The sequence below is a fragment of the Elephas maximus genome, chromosome 10, assembly GCF_024166365.1.
Source record: "Elephas maximus indicus isolate mEleMax1 chromosome 10, mEleMax1 primary haplotype, whole genome shotgun sequence".
In the NCBI taxonomy this organism is placed as follows: Eukaryota; Metazoa; Chordata; class Mammalia; order Proboscidea; family Elephantidae; genus Elephas; species Elephas maximus.
The window spans coordinates 34,495,147-34,508,361 of record NC_064828.1 but is presented as its reverse complement, the minus strand read 5'-3'; the positions used below and the strand labels follow the sequence as shown (position 1 = coordinate 34,508,361).

Genomic DNA, 13,215 nt, shown 5'->3' with positions numbered 1-13,215 from the left:
CGGCCAGTGGGAGGGGAGGTCAAGGCAGGGAAACCAGTATGCATGTGGAATTGTCTAAAGCCCTCGACTACTGAATGCAAAGGTGCTGGTTTGAACTCACCCAGTGGTGCCACTGAAGATAGGCCTGGCAATCTGCTTCCATAAAAATTACAGCCAAGAAAGCCCCACGGAGCAGTTCTCTGTAGCACATGGGTTCACCATGAGTTGAATTGACAGCAACAGATTTGATATCCTCATTTAGTGATTGATCCCTCCTGATGACATGTCCAAAACCAGCCAGTAGGACAGTGTTCTGTTGTGATCTGTAAGGTTTTCATTGGCTAATTTTCGGAAATAGATCTGCACGGCTTTCCACCTGTCTTAGTGTAGAAGCTCCGCTGAAACCTGTCCACCATGTATGACCACGCCGGTATTTGAAATACTGGTGGCTTAGTTTCCAGCATTATAGCAACACACAAGCCACCATAGGATGACAAACTGACAGACATATGGTGGATTTACTCCCTAAGGACAGTGCAAGAGCTCCTATGTACCCTCACTGATAATTTCTGCATAGATTTATCTATCTATCCATCCTCCATCCAGTAAGCATTAGCATCTACTGTGTGACAGACATGTTACAGGATCTCAATGCCACATTGGCCAACAGGGCATTGTTTATGATGGTGTATACCCTGCCCGCTGTGGGAAGGACAGGGAAGTTTCAGTCTCCACTAAGCAGCAGCAGTGTTCCCTGGCTGTCTGCAGAGCATTCTTTTCTAGCAACTGGGAGACACCTGATTCATAAGGGTTGGTGTAATTGCAACTTTGTAAAGGAAAAACCAAGGCATGGGGACTTGCTTGAGCAAGGACCCTGGGCTCCTGGTTCAGTGTCTTTGCCTTCTGTTTACTAGCCCTACAGCCCCCTACTCCATCCTTGTGCCGTGACCCCGTAAAAACTCCATCCTTGTGCCGTGACCCCGTACTACCAGATAAATTGAGTTGAAGGACACCAGAGCAGATGATTTGTGAAGGGACATCTTCCTGAGAAAAATGTGAAACCGATTAGAAATTGAGAAGAGTCACGGGTAGAAGAGAAAGCAACAAGGGAGAAACAACACAATGGTGTGTGATATGGCTTGATGTGTGATATGGCCTCTGCAAAGCCTTCCAAACCATCCCCCACCCCAGCCTCTCTGCTTTGCCTCCGATTGTCAGCATGATCCTGAGCAAATCATGTCCTCTTTTTAAGTTCTAGTTTCTCAGTCTATGAGTAATAAAAATAGCCACTTAACATTTTATACAGCAACACACAGGTTACAAAGGGATTTAAGTGGACCACAACTCCATTTTACAGATAGAGAAAGAGAGCCTCAGAGATGTTCACTGACTTGTTCAGATTCCTTGAGAGCAAGTGACTAAGCTGGAAAGGACATTAGGGCCACTGGGACCCCTTCAAGTTCTAAGCTTCCATGATTCTTGGAGTAAGAGCAGGCTGCCAAGTCCCTTGGAGGGAGCTTCCCTCCAAATCACTAGCCCCCCCACCACCACCATTCTTCCCACTTCACTCCTTCCACAAGCTACTCCAAACTCAGCTTCCTTGTTCTCCACTGGAGAAAGACACAAAAAACCTGCAAGACCCTTCACTCACCAGGTGTTAATAGGAAGAGCTGAAGATAAGGTCACAGTCCTAGCTCTGTAATGGTTGCAGGGACTGAAAACTATCCCCAGAGCCCCCTCCCTAGTCTAGCCTTAAAACTTTCTGAATAAACCTGTATTTGCTTGTTTATACTAATGATTCACTGATACTCTGTTTCAACAGGGTCCAAAATGATTAATTTTAAATTTCCTCTTTTAACTTATATTCTATCATTAAGGTAAAAGTTCCCAAAAAATCATGTTTCTATTCTTCCCTTCCAGAATTCACAATCCCTGAATCTCATGTGCCTCACCTGCTACTGAGTCACATTGGGCTGACTCAGCCTACAAAAACCACAGACCAGGCTCTGCCAAGGTGTTGTCCACTATGAGATACTGCATAGTGTAACTGTTTCTTTACTCTCCTTCTTGAAGGATGAACTCAGACTGAGGACTCTTGAGTTCCTCTCTTGGCTTTTCACCTTGACATCATTTGCACCCTTTGACTTTAGCCTTTTCATCAGTAAAATTAGGAGACCAACAAAATTATGTGACAAAGAACAAAGGAATCGTCTGTGAACCTCTTGGTTGTAACTCTTGAGCCTGTGTTTATATGTGCATGTGAGCCTGAAGTTGTATGGAATATGGAGGAAACTGGAGGAGAACCTAGGATTAGATGAAGGATAGGTATTGTATCTTTTGCCCTGAATTTCTCTAAAAGAAGTAGGAGAGAGGAAGAGCAGAGCTAGAGTTATTATAAGACAAGACTGTTAGCTATGGTATTGAATTCACCAAGGGAAGGAAGAGGAAGTGGTGACACTCTAGCTGTAGGATGCTGGGTGTGTCTAAGAGTCGGGATGCTGTCATGGGGTGCAGAAATTTGCCATAAAGGTCAGCACATTGGTGACCTCCACCTTCACTGCCCATTTCTAGAGAGCCCCACCACATCTTTAAGCTCTTCCTCCACCTGGTTTCCTACCAGGCCTGTGAACAAACACTCTTTCACAGTCCCTGGTGTGTGCAGCCTGGTTGCCCTTGAAAAGCTTTCCTCTTTAAGTGTGTGTGCCCTGCTTCCTGGGCTTTTCGTGTGGTGTTTGGCCCTGTGTTACTTTCCTCTGGCTGCCTTAACAAATGACCACAAATTTAGTGGTTTAAAACAACACAAATTTATTATCTTACAGCTCTGGAGGTGAGAAGTCCTAAAATCAAGGGGTCAGCAAATCTGCATTCCTTCTGGAGGCTCTAGGGGAGAATTTTCTTGCCTTTTTTTTTCTATCAGGGAGCCCTGGTGGTGCAAGCGGCTAAGCGTTTGGCCGCTAACTTAAAAATCTGCAGTTTAAATCCACCAGCCACTCCTTGGAAACCCTGTGGGGCAGTTATGCTCTGTCTATAGGGTTGCTTTGAGTTGGAATTGATTTGATGCCAACAAGCTTTTTTTTTTTTCCTGTTAGACAGCACCTGTATTCCTTGGTTTGTGACCCCTTCCTCCATCTTTAAAGCCAGCAACATAGCGTCTTCAAATCAGTCTCTCTTTCTCTCTCCCTCATATCTACTTCCATCATTCTCATCTCCTTTTCTAACTGACCTCTTAACTTCCCTCTTCCAAGGACCTTTATGATTCCATTGAGCCCACAAGAGTAATCCAAGATAATCTCCCTATTTTAAGAGTCTTAATTTAATCACATCTGCAAAATTCCTTTTGCCATGTGAAGTGAAGTAGAATGTTTACATTTTTGGAGGACCATTATTCTGCTTATCATAGGCCCCCTGAGATCTGATATCATTGTCAGGGGAGGAAGTGAAGGAGAGGTTTCTGTGACTCCCAGGGATCAAAGTCTGAGGGCTGGCCAGGACTGGGGAAGCCTTCTCTGCAGGGAGCAGGAGTTGGCCCACCTCCTCCACAGTGGGCAAGTTTCAGGTCCGTCCTGGTATAGATTCTGATCCTCTGCCTGTCCTACAGCTGTCCCACAGGCAGGAAACGTTGAGCCCACCTCTCTCATTTGGGAGGCCTTGGGCTCTGTCTGAGTAGGGACTTAAATTACCAAGTTCTGAGAGTGTCCTTCCTCCTGCCTACTTTGTCCTTTATATCTCCCGTTACCTTGACATTAAGTTTTTTCAGATTGAGAAGATTAAGTAACAAACCCCTGACTTCAGCGTCTTCTTGAAGTCTCATCTTCTTGGTAGGTAGCCTTCTCACTTTTTTTATCCAGGAAAGAGAAAGAGAAGGGAAAATGCCCAAGAAATGCAGATAAGCCTGGGATTCTGTGAGATCTAAAGAAGCAGCAACCACCTACCACAGCCAGGTTAAATGGACATGAACAAGAGTCTTATGCTTTTTTATTCCTTTTTGTCCAACTGGGCCAAAATTATTAAATTCTCCATGTCGTCAAGGTCACCTCCTCTTATAGGAAGCATTTCTGATTCCCCTGGGCTTGCTCACATGTATATCTGCCATTACCACATTGTTTAGGTGTCATCTCTTGGCTCACCCGTCTCCCCAGTTATGCTGGCAACTTCCTTAGGACTGAGACTTGTATCTTATTTACAACTCATGACCTACCAGAGTGCTGATGGGTGAATGGGTGGATGGGTGAGTAGATGGATGGATGAATGGGTCGATAAGTGGATGGGTGTGTGGATGGATGGGCAGTGGGTGGGTAAACTGTTGGTAGGAAAAAAACCCTCACATTGCAAGCTGCAGTGGCCACTACATCTCTGCAACTTCCTTGAGGTCACTGTATCTCAAGCATACAAAATTCACGGTCTAGCTGAGAAGGAAGAGGGGACATAGTTGTCAGCAACAGAAAAGGGTGCTGGGTAGCAGATGGGCAGAGGCAGGATCCTTCAGGAGGGCAGGGACTTGGCAAACTGGGCCACTGTTGCCCTCCCTTCCTGACCTTTCCTCTCTGGATGAGGCTCAGGTTCCAGCCTGCGGTGAGGGGAGCTGTCCTGTGGTACCAGGGGACTGGAAGTACCCTCCTTCCCCTAGTCACATGCTGTGATCGCCCAACTGCAGGGCAAGACCTGCAGGCATTGTTCCAAGGGGATTAGGTGTCACAATCAGTCTGCTTCCCCACCTCATTCTCAGAATTTCTCTTTTTATGTCTGAAAGATCCTTATAAAGGGGAAAGGTTAAATATTAGTCAACAGCTGTGTTCTTGTGAAGTTGTGGAGATAAGGTCAGGCAGGATAGAAGACATCCACTGCAAGTTATTTGTCCCTGTCCTTCAAACGTCTGTGATCACCCCCAGGAATACTGTGAAGCTCACAGTTTAAAGGATTTTTTTTGTCTACCTTGACAAGGCCTGTTTTCTAAAGGAGATGGTTTTCTGCTTTGGGGCCACGGAGAGGTGGCCATATTCCCTTGCCTGTATGGGAAAGGAGAGTCCCCCCGCCCCCCCCCCGCCCCCCAGTTTCCTACTGTGCCCTTATTTTCCTACAAGCACTTTCTTATCACCTCCCCTCCCCGCTTCCCCTCCTCTTGGTGGTGGATAATTTTCTGCTCTGAGACCAGGATCCAGTTCTTCATTCTGCAGTCCTTACCTACCTCCAAGCCACATGGCTTTTGTTTTCTAATCTCCCTGCCCTTCATAAATCAATCTCCTTTATCCTTTAGTCTTATTGCCTGTGTCTGTTTGAATTCCTGGGTATGAGGAGCCCATTCTTGAACCCAGCATGCCTCAGGGCCCTGAGGAGAAGCCGAGATCACAGACCCAGTTGTTTAGAGTGATTTTGGCTTGTCACCAGGCACATGATCCTGAAATCCTTAATGAATTGAGTAAAATAAACCAAATGCATATTTAACAGGATGTTTCGGTTCATCTGGAACATTCCAGCATTTACAAAATGATCTCCCTGTTCAGGCACTTAAATCTGTCCTCCGACAACATGTTTTGATTCTCCTTAGATGACACCATCTTGGGTAACAGCTCTTTCACGAGGAGTCAAGAGCTTCTGCCTTGAAGTCAAGCTTTACATTGCTCTCTTGGCTCTGTGAAGCCACCTGGGGGTTGGGGAGATTGGTGTGCATTGTGGAATGCGTAGACTGAGATGAAATTGGAGGCTTAATAAATTGTGACTTGTTCTTTACTGAAGTATTAAATATTTGTTGGGCACCTACTATACGCAGGCACCAATGACACTCCCTGAGATTACAAATGTGAGACAGACTTTGCCCTTCTAGTCTACCAGGGAGGGGTGTGGGAGGAGAGAAAGAAACATAATCATACAAAAAAGAAAAAAAATATCAAAACTAAATATAAACAAAGTGGTCTAGGAGTAGAGAGGAGGGAGACCCTTTGTTCCTTTTCTATGAAACAGGGCTGGTACCTCTTACCTTGCAGGCACATGGTCAGGAATAAATATAATGATAAAAACTCACAGAACAGATGACATTTGATTTGGATCTTGAAATCGAGAAGCAGTTTGCCAGGTGGAGATGGCATAGGGAGGAAGGTTACAGATGGATAATAATGTCAGGGCCTACCCTGCCAAAAACGTTCTCAGAATCAAGTAAGGTTGAAAAAGGTATTGATATAACTTTATCTGCCCTTCAAGCGAAGTGAGAGCCCAGGTTTGGCTTGAGGAGACAGAAATAATGTCATCTTTTACGTGTGTGACTTGTACCCTGTGAAGACTAGACGGCGTTCTGGTTACTGTTTCAGGAAAAGAGGAAGCAGGAGGATTTATATTTTTTCCCTTTATTCTCAAGTCCTTTATACCTTCAGGAAATTGAGAGCCCTGTTTCGGCAGCACAAGGCTCCCAGAGGCTGCTTAGGAAATGTGGCAGTAAAGCTGAGAGACCCCTCCTCCTAACAGTCAGCCTCTGACTCTTGTCCAGCCCCTTGAGGTTCCACTTTGTTGGGATCTCTGTGGGGATCCTCTGACTATTAGGTAAATGAATAATTTCTTTTATGTGGATCAGCACAAAGCTGGTTCCTATGAGGAGGTTAAAGATGTCCCAAGTGTCCAGTTTTTCCAAGCTGCTATACCCCTCTATCATCTCTAACATCAACTATTCAGTAGTCTCCCTCACATCTTTGGGTTCCATTAATTCGCTGCAGCGTCTCACAGAACTCATGAACCATTCTTACAGTTAAGTGGTTTATTAGGGAAGTAACAGGGCATAACTCGGAATCAGGAATGACCCAGAAGTAACAGGAACAACTCAGGATACAGTACTTTGATCAGGACAGCTTCTTCTCAGCCATGCCCACAGACAGGCCTCTCTCCGGCCCTTGGCCGTTTGGCCTTTCAGCCTCTTTGTCTTGCCTCTGCCCTGCTCAGGCAAGTGTTAAAAAGTTTTTTTTAGCTCTGCTAATAAGTGCCCAGAGGCATCCCACGCTACCAGTAAACCTCAGCCTGAAGGTGCTCAGCTCTCTTGTTCTGTGGGTCAGCACACCCGCTGTAACTGATTTGCTCAGTTGGCCAAGAAGCCCACTGCACTGTCTCCTGCCAGTCTCCTGGCTCTGGTGCTGCCATTTCTCTGCTACTGTCTCCAGTGTTACAGCTCTCTCTCTCTGTCTCCTGGGTGAAGGAGCTTCTCAGCACGGGGACCGTGGGTCCAAAGGACATCCTCTGCTCCCATATCTTTTTCTGGTGGTAGTCAGGTCCCCCTATCTGCCTGTGGAATGGCTTAAGCCTAGTGGGATAGCAAAACTGACCAATCCTCTTGTTAGGGTTCCATACATCTTATTTGCATGGTCCCACCCTGGAAAGGGAACAGTGCACCTTATTTGCATTATTAACAAGCTATCTAATCCCCTTGGTGGGCCACAAGCACCTCATTTGCATAGTCTCACCCAGTCATTTGGTAGGAGCTAGAAGACCACGGTGAGAAAGGCCATATAAAAGCAATCTATCACGCTATATAGGTAAAGAGGCAAAGTTAAAAGCTCCCCTGTACCATCAAAGAAGATGTATGGATAGATGGCAAATAAGCACATAAAAAGATGCTCAACATCATTAGTCATTCCCATTGCCATCAAGTCAATTCCTACTCATAGCAATCCTATAGGACAGAGTAGAACTGCCCCATAGGGTTTCCAAGGAGCAGCTGGTGAATTCGAATTGCCAATCTTTTGATTAGCAGCTGAGCTCTTAACTACTGTGCTCCCATTAGTCATTAGGGAAATGCAAATTAAAACCATTGTGAAATACCACTACATAGCTATTAGGATATCAAAAAATTTAAGAATTGACAATATCAAATGCTGGTAAAGAAGAAGGAGCAGCCATCATGCATCCCTGGTGGGAATGCAAAATGCTACAGCCACTTTGAAAAAGAGTCTGGCAGTTTCTTATAAAGTTAAACATATATATTATTATATGACCCAGAATCCCACTTCTAGTTATTTACTCAAGAGAAATGAAAACCCCATCCAAAGAGCCCTGTGATCCACTCAGAGATACCATGTGTTTATAGCAGTGTTGCTCATAATAGCCAAAAATTGGAAGCAAACCCAAATGTCCATCAACTGGTGAATGAAAAAACAAACTGATAGTTCATATAATAGAATACTAAAAAAAAAAATTCTAAAAAAAGGACCAAACTACTGACATATGCAACAACATGGGTGAATCTCAAAAGAATTGTTAAGTGAAAGAAGCCAGACACAAAAGGCACAAAGGAGTACAAAGCACAAAGGAACTTTTTGGAATGTTGGAAATGTTCTATATATTGAGTGTGGTAGTAATTAAAAGACTAAATACACTTGTCAAATCTCATCCAAGTGTGCAGTTAAAAAGGTGAATTTTTCGGTATGTAAATTATACCTTAGTAGATCTAACTTTAAAAAAAAAAAAAAAAAAGATTCACCCAGACTTCCATTGCCTCAAAATCAGGCTCAGGAAAGCGACATCCAGAATCCCACCAGCTTCTCAGGGCCTGTACATGTAATGGCTTGAAGACAAAGTCCACACTCCTGCCCTGATCAGACGCTGATTTTTTTCACCCAAAGCCAGTGCCCACACTCCCATGCCTACATCTGGCTTCCAGCCCTGGGCAGGCCAAGCTCTAATTTGGAGCATGTAATCCCCATTTGTAACCCATTAACCTAGCCAAAGTTTCTGGTCACTGGGGCTAAGCTTGTGGGATATTTGGCTCACCTGTTATAATCCCATCATCAGGAGCGAGGAGCATTTCTGCTTCTGTGCCGTGAGCGTCATGCAGCCTCATTATGACCCCTGAAGGGGATGTGTGGGGATCTGTCATTTCAGTGCTCCTCACATGGGTCAACTGTTCCAGTGTACGATGGGCCACCCGAGTTCAAGACATCTTCACCGCTGGGAAGCTCCTGGCCCTGGCCCTGATCATCATCATGGGGATGGTGCAGGTATGCAAAGGTGAGTGCCATCAGAATGACAGGGCCCCACCCCACTTTCCACACCTGGTGTGTACATACCTCCTCACATTGTCCCTGGATGTGTGCACACCCTGAGATGTCCTCTGACCTTGAATGACTTCTTTTCTTTGCCTGCTTGACAAAGGGGGAGAGAGAATTTTCCCCAGAGTGGTTAGGAATAGGGAATATCCCCCTAGTTTGCTGAGGTCAGCCCTCCCACACTCACCCCATGGCTCCAGAACAGCAAGGAATCCAGATTCCTACTGCCCTCTTTCCCCGAGCCCAGGAAGATCCCTGCATTTTATATTATATCTGGTCCCCATCTTGAAACGGGACAGAAGAGCAGATTTTTATACGCTGGAAAATTACTCAGTCTCTGCAAGACAGACCTTGACATTCCTGGGGCCCCTGCCAACATTCCCCACTGGATTTGGTCCTTTCCAAGCCTGAGTCTGTTTGGTTTCCATGGGAGCCATGGCACCACTAGGTTCTGCCCAGCGTCACTACCTCAAGGAGAAAGTCAGATGACAAACGGGGACACCTCCCACCCGCCCGCATACCCTGAAGGCCATGCAGGTGCTGGGCTTTTTACCCCAGGAAACCTCATTAAGTTTCTGCTGTATAAGGTACATGACTATTATAAGTCAGTTGGGTTAAATTCTTTATCAGGTTATATTGTTTTCAGGAATTTAGACTTAAGAAAATCACTGTACTGTCCTTTCAAAGACAGCAAGCCCCTCCTTATCTGGTCTCAAATCTTTCTCCTGACCAATCCTGTGCCATTATTTCCTTGTCCAAATGCTGGATTACAGACAAATAAATAAATAATTCATAGTCAGTCACACTGTGTCTCATTACAACCTCAACCAGCAACCTTTCTTGAGGGCCCACTATGTACCAGATACTATACTGAAGGGTAGGAGGGCAATAGAATTGACGACAATAACTTGAAAGATTAGATGGGAAATTCAGGCAGTGAGTTTATGTTAATGGGGGAGGAACAGCTCAGAAAAGGAGATAAGAAAGGTAGCACAGCTAGAAGAATGTAATCAGTGTCACTGAATCGTACATGTAGAAACTGTTGAATCGGTGTGTGTCTGCTGTAGATATTCTCGATAAAAACAACAAGCATAAAATAAATTCATAAAAAAAGAAAGAGTTCTTTGCCAAAGGTCCTGTATGCTCAGGGAATCTATACCCTGATAAGGGAAACAGAACACATACCTTAGATGGAAAGATACCATCAAAGAAATACAAGCTTTAACTAATACAGTATTATGGAGGCTTGTGTTTGAGTGTTTGCTGTTCTTGACACTTTCTTCATGAAAATGTGCAAACTTTGATATCAGGGACAGTGGTCAGGAGGCTGCCAGTGACTCCAGTCCTGCATCTCCAAAGCCAAGCAAATTCCCCTAGGCAGTCGGCCTCCCAATTTACCCTCACCTGCCTGGTGGCTTCCCTTGGCCTTTCCTTCCAAGTAAATTTGCCTTTTAAAAAAGGAACATTCATAAAGAAAATGTTCTACATTCTATTTTGGTGAGCAGCGTCTGGGGTCTTAAAAGCTTGTCAGTGGCCATCTAAGATACTCCACTGGTCTCACCCTGTCGGGAGTAAGGGAGAATGAAGAAAACCAAAGACACAAGGGAAGGATTAGTCCAAAGGACTAATGAACTACAACTACCGTAGCCACCACCAGACTGAGTCCAGCATCACTAGATGGTGCCCAGCTACCACCACCGACTGTGCAGACAGGGATGACACTAGAGGGTCCCAGACAGAGCTGGAGAAAAATGTAGAACAAAATTATAACTCAAAAAGAAAGACCAGACTTGCTGACCTGACAGAGACTGGAGAAACCCTGAGAGTATGGCCCTCGTACACACTTTCAGCTCAGTAATGAAGTCACTCCTGAGGTTCACTCTTCAGCCAAAGACTAGACAAGCCCATAAAACAAAATGAGACTAAAGGGGCACACCAGCCCAGGGGCAAGGACTAGAAGGCAGGAAGGGACAGGAAAGCTGGTAATAGTGAACCCAAGGTCGAGAAGGGAGAGTGTTGACATGTCGTGGAGTTGGTAACCAATGTCACAAAACAATATTTGTACTGTTTAACGAGAAGCTAGTTTATTCTGTAAACCTTCATATAAAGTACAATAAAAAACAGGAATACTCAGAATTGTGCTTTGACCCTAAATCCACATTTGGACTCATGGTTACCATGTTCTGGTAGGCTCTGGATCTGTATTTCCCTGATCTGTTTAACCCCACTTCTCCAATACACTGAGTTCACTGGAGAGAAGACAAAGAGCTGGTGTCATTGCTGCAGGAAGGGGCAAGAGATGCGACCAGGCAGACCAGGGGCTGCCAGGGCCTCTGACTTGTCTCTGAACAGCCCCCTGCCCTTTGTGTCCACAGGAGAATACTTCTGGCTGGAGCCAAAGAATGCGTTTGAGAATTTCCAAGAGCCTGACATTGGCCTCGTAGCACTGGCTTTTCTTCAGGGCTCCTTTGCCTATGGAGGCTGGAATTTTCTTAATTACGTGACTGAGGAACTTGTTGATCCCTACAAGTGAGTTGAAATAATAGCCCAGCTCTTCCCCTTTCCCTTGAAGGACACAGCAGCTCCTACTGGAAAGAGGGAGCCAGATAGATGCCCACTGCCCACTTTTCCCCCCAGCCCACTCCTTTGTTCTGACCATGGTCTGATCTGCTCTAAAGGAATAGCTCATTTCCAAGGAACTACCATTTGCCATCTACTCTGCCAGGAGAAAAATGATCTGCTAACTGTCCCAGAGCAGGTTAAATGCTGAAAACTGTACTGAGATAACTCCACTGCCTTAGGGAATAAAACATACCCCAAGAGGCTTCCAGGCATCTTGGTCACTTGTCTCCAGACAGGCAGATCTTTGTGCCTTGAGGCAGGGGGCAGGGGTAGATTGTGGAGATTCAGGTCAAAGAAGAGATCAGCAGGTGTGAGGCATATTTCCAGCCTAAATGGTTTCATTCCTTCAGATTATCCTGCCTGTTTTGAGACAAAATACACTTCACAGGGAGAGGGAGTACCACCAAAGCCTCAGGAAAGGCAGGAGGCACTCCCAAGACCCCCACAGTGAGGCAGGTGGTCTCTGGGTGCCAAGCCTTCCCCCCCTCATCTCCTCTTCCTCTACAGGAACCTTCCCAGAGCCATCTACATCTCCATCCCACTGGTCACATTTGTGTATGTCTTTGCCAATATTGCTTATGTTACTGCAATGTCACCCCAGGAGCTGCTGGCATCAAATGCAGTCGCCGTGGTAAGAAATCAAAATCCCAGTCTCTCAGACCATGAATGTTGATCCAGACTTGCTTGCTCACTCACTCTTCCTTGCTACATGGCCTTGTGACATTGGAAGTCATTCTAATTTCCAGGGTAGAAACCACATACTGTTCTCACTGGGGCATCTTTAAGTGCCCAAGAGCAATGTGACAGCTAGGTTGTACCTAGAACATCTACAACAGCAGAACTGAGTAGTTGGGACAGAAACTGTATGGCCCACGAAGCCGAAAATGTTTACTATTGGACCCTTTACAGAAAAAGTTTAAACCAGTTGCCATCAAGTTGATTCTGACTCATGGCAACCCCATGTATGTCAGAGTAGGATCACGCTCCATAGGGTTTTCAATGGCTGGTTTTTCAGAAGTAGATCACTAGGTCTTTCTTCTGGGGAACCTCTGGGGGAACTCAAACCTCTGACCTTTTGGTTAGTATTCATGTGTGTTAACCTTTACACCACCCAGGGCCTCCAGAAAAAGTTTGCCAGTCCCTTAAAATCTAATGATGGTATAAAGGAGACAGGCTCCTCCTCAAAAACTATCTTTCAGAAGACATGCCTTTCCTCTTTGCCTTTGTTTCCTCCTCCAGGAAGTGTGCAGTTTGACTCCTTCCCTCATCATGGGAAAGTAGGTGAAGGGAAAAATTTTAAATTATGTTCATTGTGCATTTGGGGGAAAAAGATCATGCAAGTCCAAGGGGTTGAGATCCTTAATATCTGGGAAAGACTGGGAACCATGTTGTAACCTCACCTGGCTTTAGGCTGGGCTTGACCCCATCCTGCCAAACTGTGTTGTCATTGGTCTTGTTTCTGAAAACTCTAGAGCAAGAGGTTCTCCAGTTTCCCATGCAGCCTGTTCCCATGACCAGCAGCCTACCCCAGCAGGACAGTTCTTGTAAACAACCCCTTCCCCCATCCACATTACTGTTTCCTTTCCCCATAATG

The 13,215-nt window shown here is 45.4% G+C and overlaps 1 protein-coding gene and 1 long non-coding RNA gene across 3 annotated transcripts in view; one reads left to right on the top strand and one right to left on the bottom strand.

Annotated features, from left to right (window-relative positions):
- SLC7A8 (solute carrier family 7 member 8) overlaps nucleotides 1-13,215 on the top strand; it is a 62,692-nt gene that overhangs the window by 38,563 nt on the left and 10,914 nt on the right. For both annotated transcript variants that reach the window (XM_049897963.1, XM_049897962.1), the window contains 3 exons: nucleotides 8,836-8,961; nucleotides 11,375-11,528; nucleotides 12,129-12,252. In XM_049897963.1, coding sequence (XP_049753920.1) covers nucleotides 8,836-8,961; nucleotides 11,375-11,528; nucleotides 12,129-12,252 — 404 coding nt within the window. The remainder of the gene's footprint in view (nucleotides 1-8,835; nucleotides 8,962-11,374; nucleotides 11,529-12,128; nucleotides 12,253-13,215) is intronic.
- The window catches only part of LOC126083886 (uncharacterized), a 40,299-nt gene continuing 35,920 nt past the window's right edge, over nucleotides 8,837-13,215 (bottom strand). The window contains exons 2-3 of the long non-coding RNA XR_007518888.1: nucleotides 9,021-9,092; nucleotides 8,837-8,924 (exon numbers count right to left, since the gene is read on the bottom strand). This is a non-coding gene — a long non-coding RNA (uncharacterized LOC126083886). The remainder of the gene's footprint in view (nucleotides 8,925-9,020; nucleotides 9,093-13,215) is intronic.